This window comes from Caenorhabditis remanei, chromosome I, assembly GCF_010183535.1.
Source record: "Caenorhabditis remanei strain PX506 chromosome I, whole genome shotgun sequence".
NCBI classification, from domain to species: Eukaryota; Metazoa; Nematoda; class Chromadorea; order Rhabditida; family Rhabditidae; genus Caenorhabditis; species Caenorhabditis remanei.
The window spans coordinates 6,101,855-6,125,076 of NC_071328.1; the positions used below are offsets into that span (position 1 = coordinate 6,101,855).

The 23,222-nt window shown below is 38.0% G+C and overlaps 6 protein-coding genes across 6 annotated transcripts; 4 read left to right on the forward strand and 2 right to left on the reverse strand.

The window, feature by feature from the left end:
* Positions 1-212: 212 nt before the first annotated feature.
* On the forward strand, positions 213-3,122 carry GCK72_001087 (uncharacterized protein; the record flags this gene model as incomplete). Its single annotated transcript, XM_003111422.2, has 6 exons — positions 213-254; positions 371-626; positions 681-1,097; positions 2,233-2,518; positions 2,569-2,869; positions 2,934-3,122. 6 exons carry the CDS (start codon positions 213-215, stop codon positions 3,120-3,122), a joined length of 1,491 nt encoding a protein of 496 aa, XP_003111470.2.
* GCK72_001088 (uncharacterized protein) lies at positions 1,256-1,710 on the reverse strand (the record flags this gene model as incomplete). The annotated part of the gene is made up of 3 exons (XM_053722839.1): positions 1,256-1,278; positions 1,323-1,408; positions 1,580-1,710. 3 exons carry the CDS (start codon positions 1,708-1,710, stop codon positions 1,256-1,258), a joined length of 240 nt encoding a protein of 79 aa, XP_053591484.1.
* Positions 3,123-3,558: 436 nt separating the features above from the next.
* GCK72_001089 (uncharacterized protein) lies at positions 3,559-4,170 on the forward strand (the record flags this gene model as incomplete). Its single annotated transcript, XM_003111321.2, has 2 exons — positions 3,559-3,963; positions 4,117-4,170. The coding sequence occupies 2 exons, from the start codon at positions 3,559-3,561 to the stop codon at positions 4,168-4,170; spliced, it is 459 nt and encodes a 152-aa protein (XP_003111369.1).
* A 290-nt stretch (positions 4,171-4,460) lies between these two features.
* GCK72_001090 (uncharacterized protein) lies at positions 4,461-7,491 on the forward strand (the record flags this gene model as incomplete). Its single annotated transcript, XM_053722840.1, has 6 exons — positions 4,461-4,610; positions 4,656-5,255; positions 5,397-6,097; positions 6,145-6,730; positions 6,787-7,308; positions 7,354-7,491. The coding sequence occupies 6 exons, from the start codon at positions 4,461-4,463 to the stop codon at positions 7,489-7,491; spliced, it is 2,697 nt and encodes an 898-aa protein (XP_053591485.1).
* A 516-nt stretch (positions 7,492-8,007) lies between these two features.
* GCK72_001091 (uncharacterized protein) lies at positions 8,008-9,758 on the forward strand (the record flags this gene model as incomplete). The annotated part of the gene is made up of 7 exons (XM_003111104.2): positions 8,008-8,046; positions 8,098-8,213; positions 8,265-8,343; positions 8,392-8,595; positions 8,640-8,770; positions 8,820-9,120; positions 9,255-9,758. 7 exons carry the CDS (start codon positions 8,008-8,010, stop codon positions 9,756-9,758), a joined length of 1,374 nt encoding a protein of 457 aa, XP_003111152.2.
* A 3,610-nt stretch (positions 9,759-13,368) lies between these two features.
* On the reverse strand, positions 13,369-15,855 carry GCK72_001092 (uncharacterized protein; the record flags this gene model as incomplete). The annotated part of the gene is made up of 7 exons (XM_003111218.2): positions 13,369-13,503; positions 13,567-13,746; positions 14,027-14,152; positions 14,204-14,379; positions 14,837-15,008; positions 15,095-15,355; positions 15,730-15,855. The coding sequence occupies 7 exons, from the start codon at positions 15,853-15,855 to the stop codon at positions 13,369-13,371; spliced, it is 1,176 nt and encodes a 391-aa protein (XP_003111266.1).
* Positions 15,856-23,222: the final 7,367 nt, after the last annotated feature.

Consider the following 23,222-nt stretch of genomic DNA (forward strand, 5'->3'; position numbering starts at 1 on the left):
TCTTTTTCTAATTATTGATTTTACTTCCCATGAAAAATCGGGATTTTCAGTTTGTTTTGCCATTTGTACGAGTTTTGAAAAGCTCTGATTTATACTTTTTTACACATTTCCACCTTTCTCCCTCCGTATTATCTGCCATAAAAACGAACTTTATCAAGCAACATAGACTTTCCAGATCTTCTAACTTCTCTTTCTGAAAAACCGATTGCAAAATGGGTGACGATTACATGGATGATGATGAGGATTATGGATTTGTGAGTTTTAACAAAGCTTGAAAGTTGTGTGATTTTGGCTTATGAATGATCTAACAGAGACTCACTCGAAAAATGCTAAACCGTGAATTTTCTTCCATTGCATTCATATTTTTCAGGAATACGAAGATGACAGTGGATCGGAGCCAGATGTTGATATGGAGAATCAATATTATACGGCAAAAGGATTGCGTTCGGATGGAAAGTTGGATGAGGCCATCAAAGCATTTGAGCGTGTTCTGGAATTGGAAGGAGACAAAGGAGAATGGGGATTCAAATCATTGAAACAAATGATTAAAATCACATTTGGACAGAATAAATTAGAGAAAATGTTGGAGTATTACAGAAATTTGCTTACTTACATCAAGTCGGCTGGTAAGATATTAGAAATCTCATCGAGAGACAAGTCATTAAAACTTTCATTTTCAGTAACCAAAAACTACTCGGAAAAGTCAATAAATGCGATCCTTGACTATATTTCAACGTCTCGCCAAATGGATCTTCTTCAACATTTCTACGAAACAACTTTGGATGCATTGAAAGATGCGAAGAACGAGAGATTATGGTTCAAAACGAACACAAAACTCGGAAAGCTCTTCTTCGATTTGCACGAATTCGGGAAATTAGAGAAAATAGTAAAACAATTGAAAATCTCATGTAAAGATGAAACCGGAGAGGAGGATCAACGAAAGGGAACGCAACTTCTGGAAATTTATGCATTGGAAATTCAAATGTATACTGAGCAGAAGAACAACAAAGCACTCAAATCTGTTTATGAGTTGGCTACGCAAGCTATTCACACGAAGAGTGCTATTCCTCATCCATTGATTTTGGGTACTATCAGAGGTAAGAATTTGAAATAAAAATGAGAAAAACATTATTAATTGATCTCGGAAAAGGTGGGAGTTGTTTATTATGGACAAGAAGGAGATCTTTATCGGGCGTTTTTGATTTGTGTCCTTTTTCGATATGTCAGTGTCGAGTTGTGTTCCTCGTTCTGCCTATTACCCCATAACCATCATGATTGCTGAAAACAACTTTCATTTTATCTGATTTGAGGGTGAAACTCACTTGCTAGACACGCTATAATAATAGAGAGAAGTGTCAGAAGAGCAAACACAATGAACATGATCTTGAATGCTGGATGTCCGCGTTTTCTGGAATAAGATCGTTGTGATTCTGGGTGTGAAATGAGTTTTTTTAGATGTGGGATTGGAGCAGACTTCACACCTAGATCAATATAAATCACTGCTCAATGACCCAGAAAATTGCTGCCTGGCTCGCGTTCCAGCACTGACAGCGGCACTCAGTAACCTTTTGAAACTCACTTGAAATGAGCGGTCCTCTTCTTCTTTTTGCCACCCCCGGCTACCGAACGTCTCGTCGATGCAATAATGCTGTCGACGTTGTTGCTATCGTCATGCTCTTGAAACGACATTGTTTCCGACTCCGCGTACATCAAATTCCAAACTGAATACTACGTCGAAGTGTTGAGCGAATTGAACATTTCAGTGAATAACGGGGAAAATGAGGTTTTGGGGTTCACGTGGTGCAGCGAGGGGTCACGTTAGATATTCGAATACATCTGAAAATTAAGCAACCTATCCGAGGAAATTTCTCAAAATGCCTAATCACATAGTTGTCAAGGCCCGGCCCGGGCCGGGCCGGGCCGGGCAAATTGGCGCGAAAGTCAAATTTTCAAATTTTTTCAAATTTTTTGAATTTTTTTGAATTTTTTCGCGAAAAAGTCAAATTTTCGAATATCAGTCAGAATTAGAAGTTCTGAAAAATAGTCAAAAATGGTCACATTTTCGATGAAAAATTGAAAAAATTTCGAAAAAAAAATTGGGAAAAAAAGGGTCATTTTTTGAAGCCGGGCCTTCGGGCCGGGCCGGGCCTTGAAAATTTTCTACGGGCCTTCGGGCCTTGCCGGGCCGGGCCGGGCCTTGACAACTATGCCTAATCAATCTTTTTCTTACAGAATGTGGTGGAAAAATGCATCTTCGTGAAGGCCGTTTCCTTGATGCTCACACTGATTTCTTCGAGGCATTCAAGAATTATGATGAATCTGGATCCGCCCGCCGTACAACTTGTCTCAAATATCTGGTTTTGGCCAACATGCTTATCAAATCTGATATCAATCCATTTGATTCTCAAGAAGCGAAACCATTTAAAAATGAGCCAGAAATAGTTGCAATGACACAAATGGTTCAGGCTTATCAAGACAATGACATACAGGCTTTCGAGAGAATTATGGCTGATCATCAGTGAGTTTTCATTCTATTTCATTATATTTCTAACTTGTTTCAATTTTCAGAGACAGTATCATGGCCGATCCATTCATTCGAGAACATACGGAAGAGCTTATGAACAATATTCGTACACAAGTTCTTCTCCGTTTGATTCGTCCATACACAAATGTTCGAATTTCATATCTTTCGAAAAAGCTGAAAGTATCGGAGAGTGAAGTGATCCATTTGTTGGTCGACGCCATTTTGGATGATGGACTCGAAGCGAAGATCAACGAGGAATCTGGAATGATTGAGATGCCAAAGAACAAGAAAAAGATGATGGTCACTGCTTCGGTTGTGCCAAATGCTGGAGATTCGGCTGCATCGGTAAGTGTAGAGAACAAGTCTTCTAAACGTGCAGACACTTTCATAATGTTTTTTTTTGTTGCAGAAATCCGATTCGAAAGCAGAAGGATCATCTGATCCATCGACGTCATCTACAACTGCAACAGCTGCTTCAATTCTATCTGGACCAACACCAACGTCATGTCAACAAGAGTTATCTTTGGAAGGACTTCGTCTTTGGGCTGAACGTATTGATTCGATTCAACAGGCCATTACTGTTAACAAGAAGATTTAATTTCTAAGCTTTTCACTGTCTTGACTCTTATATTTAGAACCCTAAAAATCTGAATCAACTGATTTATTTTTGTTGTAAAAACCTGCCCGTTCATCGTTTCGTTTTAAGAGTTATTAAAGTTATCGTACTCTTTCCGCCCTCTCCTTGGTTCGCTGTTTTCAGATTTGAATTATTCAGTGATCGCAACCGTTCCTGAATCCCTTCCCATTTACTAAAGACCGCCCGAAATCTCTCATTTTTCTAAATATTTATTGTACATCAAAAGAATCACTCTTCCTTCCCTTGATTCTGAAATTAAATGAAAAAGAAACTATTTTGATTTAGTCAAATTACCGAAAATCGATTCACAGTTAACCTTTCTGTGTTATGTACTTATCAGAGTTCATGAATTTTGATGTTTCCTTAATTCTTATAATTTCTCTTCCATTCTTCAGAAATGGCAAAAGAAAAAGAGCCAAATGAGCTGAAAGCAGAACTCGAATCATGGATTCGAAAGAAGAATGAGATCGTCGAATCGCTCGAAGCTCTTGAAATGCAAATCTACAATTTCGAAGGATCATATCTAGAAGATACAACAGAATACGGAAACGTCCTCAAAGGGTGGGGAAACTTCGCAAATGCTCCACCTCCATCGAAAACGAATCGATTGGAGAAGAAGTTGAATAAGAGAAGTATTCGAGATGAGGAGAGATTGTTTTCGAAGAGTTCTACGACATCACCATGTATCACAAAACAAGGAAATGGAACAGCAAACGGAGGAAGTCATAGTGGAGAATCGACGAGTGGAGGAGATAATGGATACACAAAAGATGATTCGGATCTTAACGATGATGATGATAATGTAAGTTTCGGTGCGAATTGGACGGCTTGATTCAGAAATACAGTTGATTGCATTGTTTTTCAACAAAATCGATTGCTGAGATTGCTCACTTTGTTTCTGATAAATCGATCGATTCTCACCATTTTCCCATTTTCACGCATTCTCTTTTTACAGGGTTCAATCTCCAGTCGTGACTCGAAACCGCCTGCAAAACGACGAAAATATTGATTCACTTCGATCTCTTCCTTCGGTTCTCCTTCTCGTTATCTCTTAATAATATTTATTAAAAAATAACAGTTCCATATATATTTCTCTCTCGTCCTGAACTTTCTTTCTTTCTATGTCCATAAATTGTACTTTTATCCGTCGATTTCTGATGATCTTTTGCATTAAAACTGTTATTTTTGCACTTGTTTTCCCATTCTACCATTGGTCAGCTCGAACCAAATCAATATCTTTTCATCTCTGTTGTGATTGTCCATTTATCAACTTTGCTTCTGATTCAGATGATTCCAGGTATGCGGGCAACACCTACGGAATCGTTCAGTTTCGTTTATAGTTGCGATTTACAAACGAATGTACAAGTTAAAGTTGCTGAATTCGAAGGGATATTTCGTGACGCGATAAATCCAGTGAGAAGACTGAATCAGTTGTTTGCGGAGATTACGGTGAGCAAGTTTCTTTAAAATGGGTAAGAATTTGAGAGTTTTCAGGTCTACTGCAACAATCAACAAATCGGTTATCCAGTCTGCACATCGTTCCATACTCCACCGGATTCGTCCCAACTTGCTCGCCAAAAACTCATTCAGAAATGGAATGAATGGCTGACTCTTCCAATCAGATACTCGGATTTGAGTCGCGATTCATTCCTTCACATCACAATTTGGGAACACGAAGACGATGCAGATTACGTGAATAATTTGAACTCAACATTCCCTCGAAGACTCGTTGCCCAATCGAGGTTGAGCATGTTCTCAAAACGTGGAATTCTGAAATCAGGAGTGATCGATGTCCAAATGACAGTATCCGAAAAACCAGATCCATACACGAAACAAGCAGAAACTTGGAAGTTTTCGGATGCATGGGGAGAGGAAATCGATCTACTTTTCAAGCAAGTCACTCGACAATCACGCGGTCTTGTTGAAGATGTTCCATGGTTGGACCCTTTCGCATCAAGAAGAATTGAATTGATCCGAGCGAAATACAAGCATTCATCACCTGATAGACACATCTTTTTGGTATTGGAAATGGCAGCGATCCGACTTGGACCAACTTTTTATAAAGTTGTTTATTATGAAGACGAAAGCAAAAATGTGAGTGGGTTCAGTGAATATTTGAACTTGTTTTCAAACAAGGTAGGAAAAAATGACGAAACTTTTTAGTTCGAAACAACAAATATATGGTCAGAGAATTATGCAAATCTTTTCGATCGTAAAATTAAGTTTATTTTCCAGATGCGAGTCTCTACCTCAGTCAACGGTGGTGTCGGAATTGTGACCGCTTGTACCCGTTACTGTGTAGCTGATCCCGAACTCCTTCTGGATTCCCTCGCAGAAGTGAAACACAGTGCAATGACTCGCCGAATCCGTGATTCTGGAGATGAACGTCATCGTCAAGTGAAACCAAATAAACAAGCGAAGGATCGTCTCGAAATGATAGTAAATCTACCATCTTCTCAAGTTTTGACAAGAGAACAAAGAGATTTAGTCTGGAAATTCCGTCATTATTTGAGACAATTCCCGAAAGCGTTGAATAAATATCTGAGATCTGTCAATTGGGCGCAACCACAAGAAGTCAAAATGGCATTGGCATTGATGAATGATTGGGAACTGATCGAAGCGGAAGATGCTCTCGAATTACTCTCATCTGCATTCACTCACCCTGCAGTACGTGCGTATTCTGTTTCACGTCTTCTAGAAGCTGCTTCACCGGAACAAGTCTTGCTGTATCTCCCACAACTTGTACAAGCTTTGAAATACGAACAAAATCAATCAGGAGATACTGAAGAAGAAGCACAAACTCCAGAAGACGCCCCGGAATCTGTCAAAAAAGCAACGACGCCTACATCAGAGGATTCAGAAGCGAAGGATATTCAAGTGGTGACTAAGAAGGAAGCGAGGAAGGCTAGTGGAGATTTGGCAACTTTCTTGATAGAGTAAGTTTGAAAACATTTCATGATCCATCATAAATATCAATTTTCAGCTACGCCCTGGCCTCCCCGAAAGTGTCAAATTATCTCTATTGGCATCTGAAAACTGAGATCGAATCGACGAAAACAACCGAGGAGCATCTATCAAAAATGTATCAAAACATTCAAGATCGTCTAATGGAAGCATTGGTGAAGAGACACGATACTCGAGCTCAAGTTGATTCATTACAACAGCAACAAGTATTCGTAGAAGATTTGATTGTATTAATGAATGAAGCGAAAGCAAGAGGAGGGAGATTGAATGACGGAAAATCAGCAGAATTCAGGACAATGTTATCAAGAGCAAAGCATATGTTGGAACTGAAAGGTGTTCATCTTCCGTTGGATCCCAGCTATCGTCTGATATCAGTCATTCCCGATACTGCCGGATTCTTCAAATCAGAAATGATGCCAGCCAAAATATCATTTAAAGTCCAGCCGACAACTGGAAAAGTTGACAAGAATTTCCTAGAAGAATATACAGTAATTTTCAAGACTGGAGATGACTTGAGACAGGATCAATTGATTCAACAAATGGTTCGATTGATTGATATTATACTGAAGAAAGAACAATTGGATCTGAAGTTGACACCATACTTGGTAGGTTCAAAATATCCTCTTTTCGCTTCTTCCAAAACCACTTTTATCATTTCCAGGTTCTCGCCACCGGAGTCGGTCAAGGATTCGTTCAATGCATCAAATCGAAACCACTTCGTGCTATACAAGAGCAATATAAAGCACATAAATTGGATTGTATTCGTGAAGCAATGAAAGAATTACGTCCAGGAGATGGTCCATTCGGAATTGAATCAAATGTTATCGATAATTATGTCAGATCTCTCGCCGGTTATTCTGTAATTATGTACATCCTTGGTCTTGGTGATCGTCATTTGGACAATCTGCTTCTCTGTGAAAATGGAAAACTGTTCCATGTGGATTTCGGATTCATTCTGGGAAGAGACCCGAAACCAATGCCTCCACCGATGAAATTGACTTCTGAAATGGTTCAAGTCATGGGCGGAGTTAAGAGTAAACAGTTTTTAGAATTCGTTCAACATGTCGACTCAGCGTATCGAATTCTAAGAAGACACTCGAATGTTCTTCTTAATTTATTCTCTTTGATGTTGGACGCTGGAATTCCAGATATTGCATCCGAACCCGATAAGGCTATATTCAAGGTTTGTTTCTAACATTAAGCAATAACACCAAAATTCTCATATCAGATTGAACAACGTCTTCGTTTGGACCTTTCGGATGAGGCAGCCACAAAACATATTTTCACTCAAATCGAATCCAGTCTCAATGCGAAAATGGCTATGATTTCGGATATTATTCATGCATACAAACAGAATTTGATGTAATTCGTCCAATCTTTTGTGTTTTCTGTACTAAAACTTGTAAATACTCTGTTTTTTATTGCATTTTTGTACATTTTCTCCGAATAAATACACTTTTTTCGAACATTTTTCTGTTTTAAGAATGCATATTTGAAATGCGCAACTTGAAAAGTAAAATGTTCCAATTAAGAAGAGCTGGATCTTTGCAAGTCGAATTAGTTAATAAAACTAATGGGTCATTTCATGAAAATTTAATTGTAATGCTTTAATGTGACATCAATATTTGAACTACCGCCAATGACAAAGGGCGGGATATCGGAGTGTCGTTGTTTTTCAATTTCTTCATTTTTACGAAAAATCGATGTTAATTTCTATTTATTCCCTAAAACTTTTTTGACCCGTATTTCTGCTTTGAATAAAATATAGATTTTTTTCTCGACTGGAAAATATCAAAATTTTTGATTTTTGATAAGAAATCACTTTTCTGCTTGGAAATTTCATAAATTCACTTATTTCTACTCTTCAGGCTACCATAAAAAAATGGAAGACGATTTACCAGATGACCTTCCTCTGATACAGGTTTGAAAATCATTCAATTAAAACTTTTGGCAATTTAAATTTTTCTTCCAGGAAAGTGAGCCAATTTTCGAGGAATGGGCGGCCGAAAGCACATCAGATGGAAAACAAATGATGGAAGATGAGGTGGATGAGGATATTGAAAAAAGTTCGCAGCCGTATAAGAGAAAGTACGGAAATCGTTTCAGAAAGTAGAAAATCAAAACTTTTCGAATTTTTAGAAAAGGAAATCCCCGTCAATCAACGATTGTGAACTGTGAAGTATGTGGAATCGAATTGAAGTATCCGTCGAGAATTAAAGTAAATTTTAAATGAAGACAACAGAAGTATGATTTATATTTTATCCAGGAACACATGAGAACTCATACTGGAGAAAAACCATTCCAATGTACTATTTGTGGAAAAAGATTCAGCCAACACACTCCATTTGCCAACCATTTTCGTGGAGTACATTTGAATGATTATCAATTTGAATGCAGTTATTTCGGATGTACCAAAAGATTTGTGAACAATGCCAGAAAAAATGCACACGAGTTGACTCACATGGGTGTGGTGAGTGTGTCTGTATGCACCCATTTTCAAAAGAAGATTTTTAGAAACGGATCGGACCGCCGCGTCCTCATTTGAAACCAGTGAAGAAGCTAATATGTCCTTCAGCTGACAATGTTCATCTTGGTACCGGATTATCCATGGCGGCTTCTGCCAACTTTATTGCACCTCCATCTCTGTTTGTTATTAATCCAGTCAGTAATTGAATATACTTTTTATATTTCTAGATCAAATGGTTTCAAATCTCCACTCGATCATCAACCATCTACTTCGTTGAATAAACGAACACCATTATATCGATCAGAAGGAGGAGAAGAAATATCAGAAAAAGTGAGAGAATCTAATGCACGCATCGATGACGTCATTTCGAGTGTTCTCGCAAGAGTGTTAGCTCCTGTAGAACAACCAGTTCCTGAAGAAGAACCGCCGAAGGCTAAACCAAAAAGAGGATATTCGTCAAGTCGAGTTTCAACAATTGCGCATTGTAATATTTGTGGATTGTATCTGAAACATCCAAGCAAGATTTTGGTAAGTCATTTTTATTTTCCTCCATGACAGAAGGTCGATTATTCTGAACTAACATACAGACCAAATTCTCAATTTCGAACACATCCAAGTTACTTTATGCTCAATCCTAACATATAACTTGATTTCTTTTTAAGGCCCATGTCCGTACACATACTGGCGAAAAACCATACGAATGTGGTGAATGCGGACTTTGTCTAACGAAGGCATCATCGCTGAGAGTTCATATTCTTCGAATGCATACAGGAGAACGCCCCTTCATGTGTCAATGGTGTCCAATGACATTCGTAACAGAATCAGTCAGAAAAGAACATGAAATGGCAGTTCATGCAGAAGTCAAAAGATATTCGTGTTCTGTCAAGAATTGTAACTCAAATTTCGCTAGAAGAGTTTATCTGAACAGACACGTCAAAAACGTGCATCCAGAATTCTACACTCCAGTTTTCGATGTGGAGGAAGTGATGGCAGAGGAAGCGATGGATCAGAATCATGAAAAAGATAATTATATGTATGATGATCAAGTTGTTCATGTGATGAATATGGAAGATATGATGCCGAGATTTGACGACGAAGTATTCGGAGAACCAGAAATGATCGGAGGTGTAGAGGAAATTATAGACGACGGGAGTAAACTTATATGATTTTCTTGGTTTTTCACAAAAGGAAAGAAAAAACATTTTCAAGTGAGATCTTTTCGGCAAGGAACAACTGCTTTATGTCTTTCGTTTCAATTTTTCCATTTCCACTTTTAATTGCTCAAACTCTCTGAAGTATTCGATTCGTATTTCAATATATACGGGTTCTTAAAAAATCAAGGTTTCCTTTTCATGACTTCTGTGACTTTTCAATTGATTTTTCCCTTCTTTCCAGCTTTTTTGTTCTGTTTTGCACATTTTCACTTTGTTACTTTTTTTCTCTCTTAACCAATTCAAAATTGTTACAATGAATCGTTTCCTGTTGAATTCACGATTGATTTGTTTCTGTTCAAAGAGATTGTTACAACTGTTTTCATACCTTTGTCTTTTCCAATCTCTGAGGCGTTTCCTAGAGTTTTTAATCTTATTATCAAGAATTTTCAGCCGTGGAGTAATGGAGCAATCGTGTTCAAAACCTCAACCTCATTTCCTCCATTCACATCATCCACGTCTCAATTCACGTTCACATCCGCATACCACAATTCGTGTTATTCAACCCACCGCTGCCTCGTTACCTCAACAAATTCCAATTCAAAACTTTATTTATTCTCAATATTCTGGTCCCGCTGGGCCATCATCTTCTGGAAACACCACATCAGCAATAATACGTGGCAATGGAATTCCCACCACTTCAGTTGATTATCATGGAGCCACGTCATCAGAATATCATGATCGACCTGAAGCACTCTACCGTCGTAATGATCCGGCGAATCGGATTTATCGGATGAAAAAGAGACCTCCAGCACAAGTTTACCATTGTGTTCAATGCAATAAGAACATAAAATATCCATCAAAAATAACGGAGCACATTCGAAAACACACAGGAGAAAAACCTCACGTATGCGGAATATGCCATCAGAGTTTCAGTCAAGCGCATACTCTGAAAACTCATATGCAACAGCACTCACATGAGAAACCATTCAAATGCTCGTTTTGTAGTCTGGAGTTTTTGGATTTGATGGAGAAAGATGAGCATGAAGAGGTGAGAATTCATTAGAATAATATGAAAATTAACTGAAAATCACTAAATTTCTATCAAAAATTCTCGTTGATTTCAGCAACACATGAACCACCCGGAAGCTCTGAATATTCATCAAACTAATCGTTCTTCATTCATTCAAATTCAGCAACAATCTAATAGAGGGCCGCCCATCCGAGATGTCGACGATGGAGTAGGTCAGATGTGTGGAATTTATGAATGTCCGGAAGAGTGTGGATTCCAAAGTTATGATGAGACAGATGTGATAGAGCACATAGCAATGGGACATCATTCATATGAAACTGTTTGTTGGGGTGATGAAGAAGACGGGCAACTTGTTGAAGGAAATCAAGGAGATTCTGGTGTGAATGGGCAAGATATAGGGGAAGAGGTTGATGTGGAAACTGGTGCAGATCGAAATCAGGCGAAGATGGGTATGGTTCCGGTGAGTAAAATCTGGAATATGGAACAGAAAAATAATTTTAATTTCAGGTTCAAAACGGAATGCTCGTTCAGAATTTCAATTCTACAGCCGTATCGACACAACAAATTTATGAATACTTCCCTCAAGAATTTGTGCCTGAAGTTGAAACTGAATCAATAATACACCAACAAACTAGAAGAACATCTCCAGAAGTCGGAGACGGCAGCATTCCATGCACGTCATCTAGTTATCATTTTAATCATCCAGATTCAAATGTGATTCCGACGAATTCTGAATTCTCTACGGCCTCTTCTGAAATGCAGTCGAGGACGACGATTGTAGAGAATCAGATAATCTATGAAGGAGAGGAGATAGTGACGGCGAAAGTGATGAAACAAGATGTTGGTCAGCACATTTATGGAAATATTATGATGCAACATTTGTGAGTTTTAATGAAAATTGTTTTAGTATGAAACTATTCATATTATTTCAGAGAAGAAGAAGAAATTGGAGGTGAAGAAGAATTGGTAGATGATGATGAAGAAGAACAAGAAAAAGTACGCGTGATACTGAATCCAAACCCTCCAAAACGTGGAACGAAGTCTCTCCGTGATCACCATGAAGCGACTGCTGCAATGACTGAAATGATTGTGGATGCATCTACTCTGGAAATGGCTGCCCCAAGTAGACACTTAAAACAAGGATATGGATTTGGAAAGAGAAATCGAGGAAAGAAAGCAGAGAATTTGGATTGGATAATTGATGCGGTGGCGAAGGGTGTGGATGTAAACGAAGCATCTCCACATGTCCGAAAGAAACCAACTCTCCATAAATGTGAATATTGTGGAAAAGTGGATAAATACCCGTCGAAAATCCGTGCTCATATGAGAACTCATACGGGTGAAAAACCATTTAAATGTGAGATATGTGGAATGGCTTTCTCACAGAAGACACCAATGAGATTACATTTACGGAGACATTTCGATCAGAAACCATATGCATGTGAAGTTGATGGATGTAAAGAGAGTTTTGTATCGGGTGCAATACTCAAATTACATTTCGAAAAGAAACATTTGAATAAGAAAAAGTGAGTTCGTTTTCAGAAAACGTCTGTAAAAGATATGTTGTTTCAGATACGTATGCATACGTGGCTGTGGTCGTGTCTTTTCGAGTGCTTACAATCAGAGACATCACGAGAAGAAATGTTCTCAAAATACATATCTAACATGGGTGGAAGAAGCGAATCAAGTTGAACAAGGAGATGATGAAGAGTCGAATGGAGAATATCAGGAAGAAGAAGACGACGAAGAGTACATAGATGCAATGGTAGAGTTTATTTAGAAGAAAATCAGTAAAAACAAAAAAACTTATTTCAGATGGATCCACAAATTGTTCAGCAAAACCAAATCGAAGAGCAGCATTTTGTTGAGGAACCAGTATTTCTGCATCCATAATTCGAATAATTGTTTTTTCTTCTCTTCTTACACATTTCTTTTCATGAATAATTGTCATTTTTGAGCTTTTTAGTTTCTAATCTCATTTTTTTCACTGTCAATCAAGTTTGGTTTTTATATTCTTGTTACCTTACATAATTCGTGCCGTTGAAATACATCTTGTTATAGTTAAAATCTCTCTCGGCCTGCATGTAAAATAACGAACAAGCACGTATCAAAAAGACATTGTTTTGAGCAAAAAAATAATAAAACAACTGTAAAAATGACTAGAATATCGCAGACACGCTCCATTGGCAAATTTTTTGTCCATTAGAGCACATTTGCATTGAGCTGAAAAGATACACGTGGCAACAATAAAAGTTTCGAAAAGAAAGAAAAATTCTCCAGAATTCGGAGAAAAAAAGAAAGGGGCGGAGTCTGAGGAAGCGGATAAGGCGAGATATCCTGAGATGAAGGATGAGAAAATAATGGAGAAAAAGAATTTCAGAAACAAGAAAAAAACTGGAAAGAGAGGTCATGAAGCTCGAAGAATTGAAACGGAAATGGAGAGGAAGAAATGAAGTTGTAGGTCAAAAAGGGATTGTAACTGCGCTCCACTGAGAAAATGTTTCCAGCAGAGCGCATTTGCAACGTAAAGATTTGACCTACAAAGATATATACAACAATTGAGGTAAAGAAAGAAAAAAAACAAGAAAACAATTAGAAGACACCGTAATTTTTGGTTGTTTGTGCAACCCGTTTCAAGTCATTTGCCAACTCGTCAACTTCTCGTGGATCGACACGATGACCGTGGTCTGATCTCGTCACGGAACGAATCGATCGAGTGGATTTTGTCTGGAAATGAACAAATTTGAGATATATTTTAAGCTTGAATCTGGAAATTATAATTTGGCGTACCCTCTGCATGCTGTTATACTCGGACGTCGGCCTAGTTGGAGGCCTATTCTGTGACGTTGTCGGCCGTTCTCCAGTGAGCCATTCGTGTTTCATGGCTCCAGATGCACTGAGTCTCTCAGCTGAATTCGTGTTCAATAGGGAGTCTACAAACTGCTTGGCCAATTCTGATCCAGACCAAAACTGAAAATAAAAAATTATCGAGTTGTACCGAGAATTGATCCAGCGATCTGCAGAACTAACGGCAAAAGTGTTACTTTTCCCATATTATCACAACACGCTTCTTACAACCGCGCTCTACCGAAACCTAAGAAAATCGTATTCGAAATTGAGAGATTCAGAGAAAAAGACACATTTTTCAAGGACATTTCGGTGGAGCCGAGCTAATAACTTCTTAACTAAATGTATGCCATCACCAGGAATATAAGAGCCCTTTTTTCAAATATCAAAATGTTTGACTAACCTGTGGATAATAAACGTAATTAGCCGTAATAATATGTGTATACAATCGACTTCTACAATCATCATCAAACGGCATTATTCCGGACATGAGGATATAGGCAATTACTCCGACTGCCCACATGTCGACCTGCAAATGAATTGTGAATTGATCTGGAAACTATCAGAAGAAGACACTAACCTTCTGTGTATACGGTACTCTTAACAATAGTTCTGGTGCAATATACTCTGGAGTTCCACACGTTTCTGTCATTGTTTCATTTGGTTTTGTGGCTTGATACGCCAATCCGAAGTCTGTGATGAGGAGACGAGCTTCTGGACGAGCGTCCGAATACAGCAAGTTTTCTGGTTTTAGATCTGGAAAGAAAGATATTGGGTTGCTGTAGAGCATAGGGTTCTGAATCGGAAATGGGTGGAATTGAGTTTTGGAAAAAGGAAGTCGTATCGAGATGGTGGAATTCATAATTTTTCGATCATAAATGAAGCTCTTTGTAGCCATAAACATCAATTTTGATACTAGCTTTCTAGCATTTTTTCCAAATCAGAGTTCCGTTATGCTTCGGATGTCTGCAATATTCTCATCTGTTTGTCCACACGATCACGGAATTCCAAATGAAGTTTCTCTCTCAAAAATTGTGATCCGACATGAAAAGACTGCAAAAAAAATGCAAAAGTTTGCAAAAAGTTCAAATTCGCTCTGTCTTTTGGGCTATTATACAGATCAAAAACTTCACTTCCCTTCAGCCACACCATTCTTCTGTCTATCCATCCCAACATCCGGATGTCTCCCCTTATCTCAAAACCCTACTCTTACCTCTATGTGTAACCCGAATCGAATGTAGATACGTTAAACCGGTAAGCAACATTTTAAGTGCATTTCTCGCTTCTTCTTCCGAATATCTTCCTTTTGCAACAACCCGATCATACATTTCACCGCCACTTGCCATTTGCATTACAATGAATAATTTGGATGAGGATTTGAAGACCTGTAAGAGACAAGTTCATGAGACGTCTGTCTTTGTATAGAGGGTAGAAAAACAAATGCATAGATGCAGACCAGAAGACAACTAACCTCTTCCAGCCGAATAACAAATGGATGTGATAACCGACTCAATATATTCAGCTCATTATTAACTGCTCCACAGTCTCCATTGACAACTTTCACTGCGAAATACTTGCGTGTGACTCGATGTTGAACACGTAATACTTGAGAGAATGATCCTTTTCCGACAACTGCCAAAACTTCATATTTACAGACAAGGCGACTGTCGAATCTCATTGCAGGACGATCACGGAGAACTGCACACTCTCCGAGGGGCATCTCTCCGCCGTGCTGGAAATTTATTCGGTGAAGATGTTGGATTTTGAAAATAAGCAACCAATTTTAATTGAAGTTTCAACCAAACTTTATTTTGTTCAGTAGAGCGCAATTTCATAGTCAGGAGAATCAAGTTTCTCAATTGCACAGTTTAGAAACTGCATGGATGTTTTGTGAATATCTCATTCTTTTGTCTGTGTGTATGTAGGCCAACCGCATTAGTTTTTAGCCTTACTTCATCTCTCAGTCAACTTTTTTCAGTCTCGACAGAGCAAGATTTTGAATACCTCTCCGCTCTAATAAAGATTCCACGATACCTTACCACGGTTACCTTTATTTTATCAGATTTTAATCAATTTCCAAAAAAAATAAAAAAAATAAAAACTCACAGGTGGTGGACATGTCTGTGCCAATGCATGTGGATCAATATGTGCTTTATGAAATAAATTTGAAAAGAAACTGGTTCCCGATGAGCCAACGGCCGAACCACTCTGCTTTTGAGAGCAGTTGCCCATTTGGGGTGGCTGAAAAATGTTGAGATTAGAAGCTAAAATTTCAAGAAATCTCAAAAACATTCAAAACAAATGTGCCACCTTTCAAAGTTGTCACAAATAAAAAAGAGAGTCATCAAAGAAAAAAAACAAAAATAAACGAGAGAAAAGAATGACGAATAGGTGTCTGGGGGGATAGGAAGGTGACAAAGAAAAGGACATTTTTTGAGAAAGGAACTAACATTTTTTCGGGAAATATCAGTTCATGGAGGGCAAAGAAATTGACACGAAGAATTTGTAAAACTCTCTGGACAGAAGAAAAAAAGGAACTTTTGGAACTTTTGGACAAAAAAGACTGAAAGAATGGAAGATGAATCGGTGGGAATAGGGAAGATCTGATGGTGTTTGGCATGGAAAAGAGGAGAAAATCAGCAGAATGCGGTAGAAGAAAAGTGGAAAACATACTGTAGTTCTGGGGTCTGTGGGTCTGCATGTCTAGATGTCCTGGGATTTACTTTTTTGCCTGTCTGTCTGTTGGTAGGTTCCTCCGAATATCTCTGTTTCTGAATCTAATTGAAATTTCAGAAAGCTCAAAGCCTCAGCATCCAGTCTCAGATCAACCACTTTCCATTATTGAAAAATACAGAAACTAGGAGAAATGAGTAGAAGTCAGATCCAGTTCAGATACGTCTCGTTTTTAGATATTCACAATTTATTTTTTCATGGATTCCTAAATCTGAAAAATGAGAATCCTGAAACTGTACCAAACCTTTCCAAAACGTAGACAAAAGAGGTTAAATTAGTAAAAGTGGTAAAGTTTATTCTAAACGTATTCTCCATCTTGAATTCAACCTCTTCTTCTTCTTTCTCTTCTTCTACTTCTGTATACATGAATGAGAGACAATAGAAGATGAAGAGACACAGACGAAAAGGGTGTGGTCATGAACAACCGGGGAAACGGAGAAATAGTGTAGGAAAGAGAGAGAATTAGACATAGAGAAAATGGAAAAGGGAAGAAAGTGGAACCATGGCCACTCCCAAAAAAAGTGAAAAATTTGGTTGGGAAGGGGGAAATGGGAAGCGAATATTTTACGCATTTTTGCGTTTTTGCCACCTACATATAAACTGAAAGGTCACTTACATATTGACACATAGAAAACAAGTGAGAGGAATATGGGAATTTGAGAGAGAAGTCAGGTAGGTAAGGAGAAACTTCAAAAAGGGTTAGATGAAGGAAATATTGGGGTTCTGAAGCTTCGGGGACGTCTTGTATAGAGTGAACTGATAGAAGTTTTGAAATTAGACAGAAGTTGAAGGTACAACTATATTAATCAAAAGTTTGAAATAATGACAAATCATCTGGGGATCTTGAAGTGGACAGAAAGAACCCTGGACATACATATTCACAGACAGACAATAATCTATAACACATGCTGATCTACAAAACTGAACCAATTGTGTTCATAGAGTCTGGGAATTACTGTGATCGAAGATATAGAAACCTGAATATCCGAACAGTAAGATTTACGAGTCATCCCAAGAAATTACTAAAAAAGGAGGAAGCGACTCTCAGTAAGCATTAGTGTTACTTACTGGTTCCCAAATAGCTGCTGATTCAAAGGCACATAGATGGTCTCGCCATGAAACCTTTAAACACAACCGGCAGATATTTGCGTCCTGACCAACCCTTTCTTTGATTTTTTTCAAGTCTATGGTTCGATCAACCAGTATGAGTCCTACGTGCCATCCTCCAACTCGTACACGGAAGAATCCAAGTAGAAAATAAGCGAGAAAATCAACGGAAACCAGTGTTATTGAAATAAATAATTGCAGTAAGGAGAATTGCAAAATAAGAGTTTTCAAAACACAAATTGACCACTCTCTCTCTCTCTTTTTCAATTCAGAAAGGGCTATTCAAAAGAAAGAGAAAGAAATACATTACGATGTCCATTGAACAATAGATGTGCTCTTTTCTCCATTTGAATTGGGTCATTTTTTCGAAATGGAATGGGGTTCCGACGGACCATTTTGACATTTCCCAAGGAGATTTTCAAAAAAAAAGAGCATAATTAGTAGTAAATGAGGGTCTTTCGATTTCGAGGAGCATGGGAAACTGCAAAAAAGGGGGCGGAGCTTATTTTCTTGCTCTTCCGATCTTGAATGTGGGTGGGCTATGCTAAAAGTCAAGAAACAGGGTCAGGGGCACCTTAGGAGCGTTTCAAAGTGTCAAATTTCAATGGGATAAGGATAAAAGACTAAAGCTTAACGAACATTAGCAAACTGATCTCCATCGAATGGCTGGCGCGACTTAGACGCGTTAGCCCTGAACAATTAGACAAAATTAATTTTGTTCTAATCTATTTGGTCACCGAATGATACTTTTACTGATAACTGTGACCCTGTTCTTATACGTTTTTCTATTTTTAGCTTCTATTTCGATTCATTAAATTTTCTTATCAAGAAATTCAAGAACTTGTCCGAAAATAACCCAGAAATTCGTGGGAATGTGCACGCGGAGCAATTATTTATTTATAGTTTTCTAGTTCGTAATGTTGCTTATTCCCATTGGAAGTTTTTGTGATCTACCGTACCCTGCTTATGGCTATCGGAAACAAAAATGACACATTTGTGATTTTTGAGATTGAAGCTGGGAAAGAGGTGGTGGTTTACAAGACATCGGAGACATGAGAGATCCCGTTTGGAATGACGTAATTTCCGATGGAAAGCACTTAAAATAGAACTGTAGTAGTCGAGGATTTTTGGGAGTTTTTTTGCAGAAGGGAAAGATAGAGAGATTTAGAGAAAAAGAAAGAATCAGAGAGGCTAACACCAAGACAGAACGGTCAATTCAAGAGGCACGTGGGGGGGGGGGGGGTTCGGTCGGGTAAGACACGGAAAAATAGTATTGGGTAAGGAAAAAAGTGATTATTGGTGGCTGGAGAGTTCTCGAAATAGCTCAGAAATGTTGTTCACGCTCGAAATAAGTTTTTGTAATTTTTCTGAATACAGTTTTAGAAGAATAAAAAGCATAAAAATCGGTAGCTTTATAATGTAAGGAATGAATAATTCCAATGGTCACTCCTTGTCTAGATTCTGGAAGAAAAAACTCTGAAACTCGGCTTTGCAGAAAATTCCAGGATTTTTTTAGTTTTATCCTGTATCCAACGCTTCAGGGAATTGCATTGACTGATTTGAAATCATAAAATTCTGTTTTTTTCAAAATAAATAATTTAAATAACATGTTTTCGTCTTTCAGGTTTCTTCGGTGTAGAAAAAAAAAACTGAGACACTAGACTTTTTCAGCTTCAGAGATATAAATTTATTTTCTTTCTGTTATTTTCTACTGTTGAAACTACTGTTGAAACAACAATAACCTCTCCAAAAGGACAACAATACCAAGACAAACGAAGCCTAGAAAAGTGTAAACGAAGTATTAAACGAAGTATTAAACGATGAAATGTTTAAACAAGGATACATGTTGTACTTGCTAATTGCCAATGAATTTAATGGACTCTCCTGTCTCTAATTCTTCTTACAACACACACACAGATAGTACACGAAAAGAAACATGTTTGATCAAGGAAAAGACAAGAAATGAAACAGTAGAAAATGAAAAGAAAAAAGGGAAGCAGCTCAAACAGATCACTCTTCGTTTTTTTTTGTTTCGGGAGAGAAGGAGAGCATACATACACGTGTTGCGGAGGAGTGATTCTCAAGATGTTCCGAACGAAATGATTATGAGTAATTGGGTGTCTGGGGACTGGATCACTTACATACATCATTGTTCAAGTGATACCCAAAAAACAGTGACCACTCTTGAAACAATCATCTCGAAAGTATTGGGATCGTCATTTGAGACTGGTTGATCTTCAAAAAAAATCTAGGATTACAGTCAGGGAAATGATTTATGGCGAGTTAAAAAGATAAAAGCTGAGGTTTGGGGAGAATTATTGTATTTTTTGAAAAAGGTAATTTGAAGTAATTTAAAATCTTCCACGCTGGTATGTACAATTTGCTAAAATTTTTGGTAACATGTGCTAGGTAAAACTAAAATCAGAAAAAGAAACTCTTGCAATTATACTGATTTAAATTTTCTTAACATGACAATTTCAGTTTCAGAAATTTCAAGCCTTGAAAGTATTTATTTGATCACATTTTGAGTATTCTCTTTAAACCTTGTTATAATTAAGCCATGCGGGTTTTAAGAGTTACAAGACAGTTTCAAGTTTCAAAAAGAAAATCAAATTCATCCCGATAATAAAATTTAGATGAATAGAAATTTGGGTACGGAAAAAAAGCAACAGCAAGGAACTCAACTTTTCAGAATTTGGTTTAAAATAACTAAGAAGTTTTGTATAAATTTCAATTTAGTGGCGGACTTGTCTATTTTCTATTTCTCTATAAGTTCGAAAACAGAATAGCAGGACTTTCTGAAAGATGGGCTTACGGTAGCTGGATAGTACAGTTGGGATCAGTTTACTATTTCTAGCGAAGACTAAAAACTGTGAGACCTGAGTCGCATTCAATTACGAAATGACTTGACAACTTCTCAAAAACTGTTTAAAATAACGGTAAAGACTTCAACTTATGAGCACAAGGTATTCTACGTGATTCAACCCAAAATCTACAAAATGCCAAAAAATCAAAACATGAAATGGAATGATTCGATATAATCAGTAGAGATACTGGGGGAGAGATACAAAAATTGAAAAGAAACAGAGATGAAAAGGGAACGGAATGAAAGTGATCGACGAGCCCCCTCTCCCTCTGTCCCCCAAGTGGCTCCGAGTGGGGGTGAAAATGCAACACCTGGTCCCCCTCTCTCCCCGAGTATCCGGGTACCCCGAGGGGCGAAAAATGAATAATAGGTGTATGAGATATGGATGACAAGTGTGGAAGGGAGGAGGAGAAATGGAGTTTCTTCAAGGAGCCAGGAGCACGAATTGTGACATTACAGCCTGCGAAGATTGGCACAAAGAGAGAAGACAGGAGAGAGAGAGAGAGAGAGAGAGAGAGAAATCTCACTCCCGGGAGAGCCTAAAGACATCATGTGAAACGGTGAGCATCCTTCTTCCCCATAGGTTCTCTCTGCTCCTTTAACCCGAAATTTCGAGTGGCTCTGACAAATATTGTATTCATTCTCTCTTTCTCCATCTTCTTTTTCGCCCCGAAACTTCCTTTGTTTCGTTGTGAAAAAGAGCAAAACTGTATGAGATGGACGGGAGAAATTTAAATGGAGGAATGAAGAAGGCTTGGTCAAATGTCTAGATGTTCAGTATTTTCTGAAAAAAACTGTAAGTGCGCTCCGCCGAGGCTAGTAGATCTGGGAGAAATGAAGAAACTGAACAAGTCAGAACTTTTCTTGATTTCAATAGACCGAGGTTGGAAGTACCGTATTTTGCTAATTAGCGGTTTGTTTGTAACGCTCCATCGCAGCTGAAAAGACCAATATGAGAATCGAAGAGACGCCGACAATAAGATCGTATCGCCGAGTTGAGGTAGCGCCTGGTTGATATGGTCGTAGTTCCGATCTAGCTTCAAAAATTTTCTATTTTTTTTGGACGTTGGGCAAAAAATGTACAGACAACCATATTCAGACAGAAACTGTTTTCTGATTCAACTAAACCATTGGGATTCAGGTTTTCAAAAACTCGTTACAGAAATTTTTTGAAACGGATACGGTGATACCAACACTTTTACTGTATTGATGGCGTTTTTCAATGTAGTGAACTTACTCGGAACAACTCAAAAACATACTTGCAAACATACTTGCAAACTGGGCCTCGCTTAAAACGCAATGTTATGGGCTGAAAAAATATATCAAAATGAAGATCTCGAGTTTTATGTACTACGGGCCGGATGGCTAGTCGTTAATGGCCGGGAAAAAGAAAAACGCGAAAATGGTTTTAAAAAACCATTCTAGCCCGGCCCGCGACACATTAACGACTAGTCATCCAGCCAATAGTAGGTTACAAACATAGAACTCGTCGAGATCTACATTTTGGTATATTTTTCAGCCCATAAAACACAGTTTGAAGCGAGTTACGCGCCGGCCCGGTTTGCAAGTATGTCAAAAACCTTCTCCGGTTAAGTTGCGGAATCTGATCCGGCAACTTTTCCCTACGGTTTGGTCGAAAGGAATGACCGAGCTCTGGAAATCAGAAAAAGCTTTCGATGCAATCCAGAAAACAGTTTGCGGATGTCACGACAAGATGACAGTTAAGTTCGTCTTCCTAATTTTTCTGAAATCGAAATATATCCAACTCTAGCTCCTCTCGCTTCTCCAACATTGTCTCCCTGTGGCTACGCAATAAAATTGCAATCAATCTCTTCAATCAAAAAGATGAAACATGTGTGTATGTCGAAGGGACATAGTTACACACATCAATTGATATATCTCTCTCAAATTCAGAATCAGAGAAACAAGAAGAAGAAGAAGAAGATACATGAATCACTGGAATTTGTTGGTCAGCTGAGAGAGGGAAAAGGTTATGATGGATGAGGGTAGTGGGAGAATTTATTGAATTACACAATATTGTTGAAAGGCTCTCAAAAATAGATTCATAGGATGTAGCGCTTCCGGAAAACGGGAAGGAGATTCAACCACCTCAAATGTCGTCTGACGTGAAAGACTGAAACTCTTCTAGGGAATAAAAATAAATTTTAGACATTTTATTCTAAAAAATTTGAAAAATGAATGTGAGGTTGCATAACCATAACTTGCCCTTCATTTCTCCACAAAACCTCAGACCAAGGACAGATTGACGGCAGCGAAGTGGCAGAACATCGTAAAACAAGCGCATCAAAAAGAACATTTAAAAAGGAGGTATAAGGTATACTTGATTTGATTCGAGAAGACGAAAAAGATGATGAAGAAAAAGGAAAAAAGAGGAAAGGGAAAGGAAAGACAAAGGAAAGTAAAAAGTTAAGAGGAGGAGAAGTACTTTAGATATGATCTACCATTTTATACCTGACTTGATTTCAATTTTCTTGTGTTGAAGGAGATGGCTTGAATAGAAAATACTGTGACGTGAATTAGCAGAAAAATTTGAGTGATCAAGCAACTGAAAATGGTTTGCTGAAATTCAAATCATAGGAATATTGCCACATAAACCAGTGGAAATCACGCTCTAGCAAAACTTATAGCAAGAGATGTATGGATTGGATGATAAACACTTACAGATTTTGTAATTTCGAAAAAAAGCCGTAAAGTGGTCATTTCAGTCAAGCGACGCCCTCTTGTAGACTGATATTTGACAGCGTTTTCCCTATGGTAAACACTAAATACTCTCCAGTTGTTAAAAAAAAACTCAAAAGGTCAAATGGAGCAAATTAACTGAAGCCAAGTTTTACACATCCACAAAAACCCAAATTGAAGCTTTTGTAGTTAC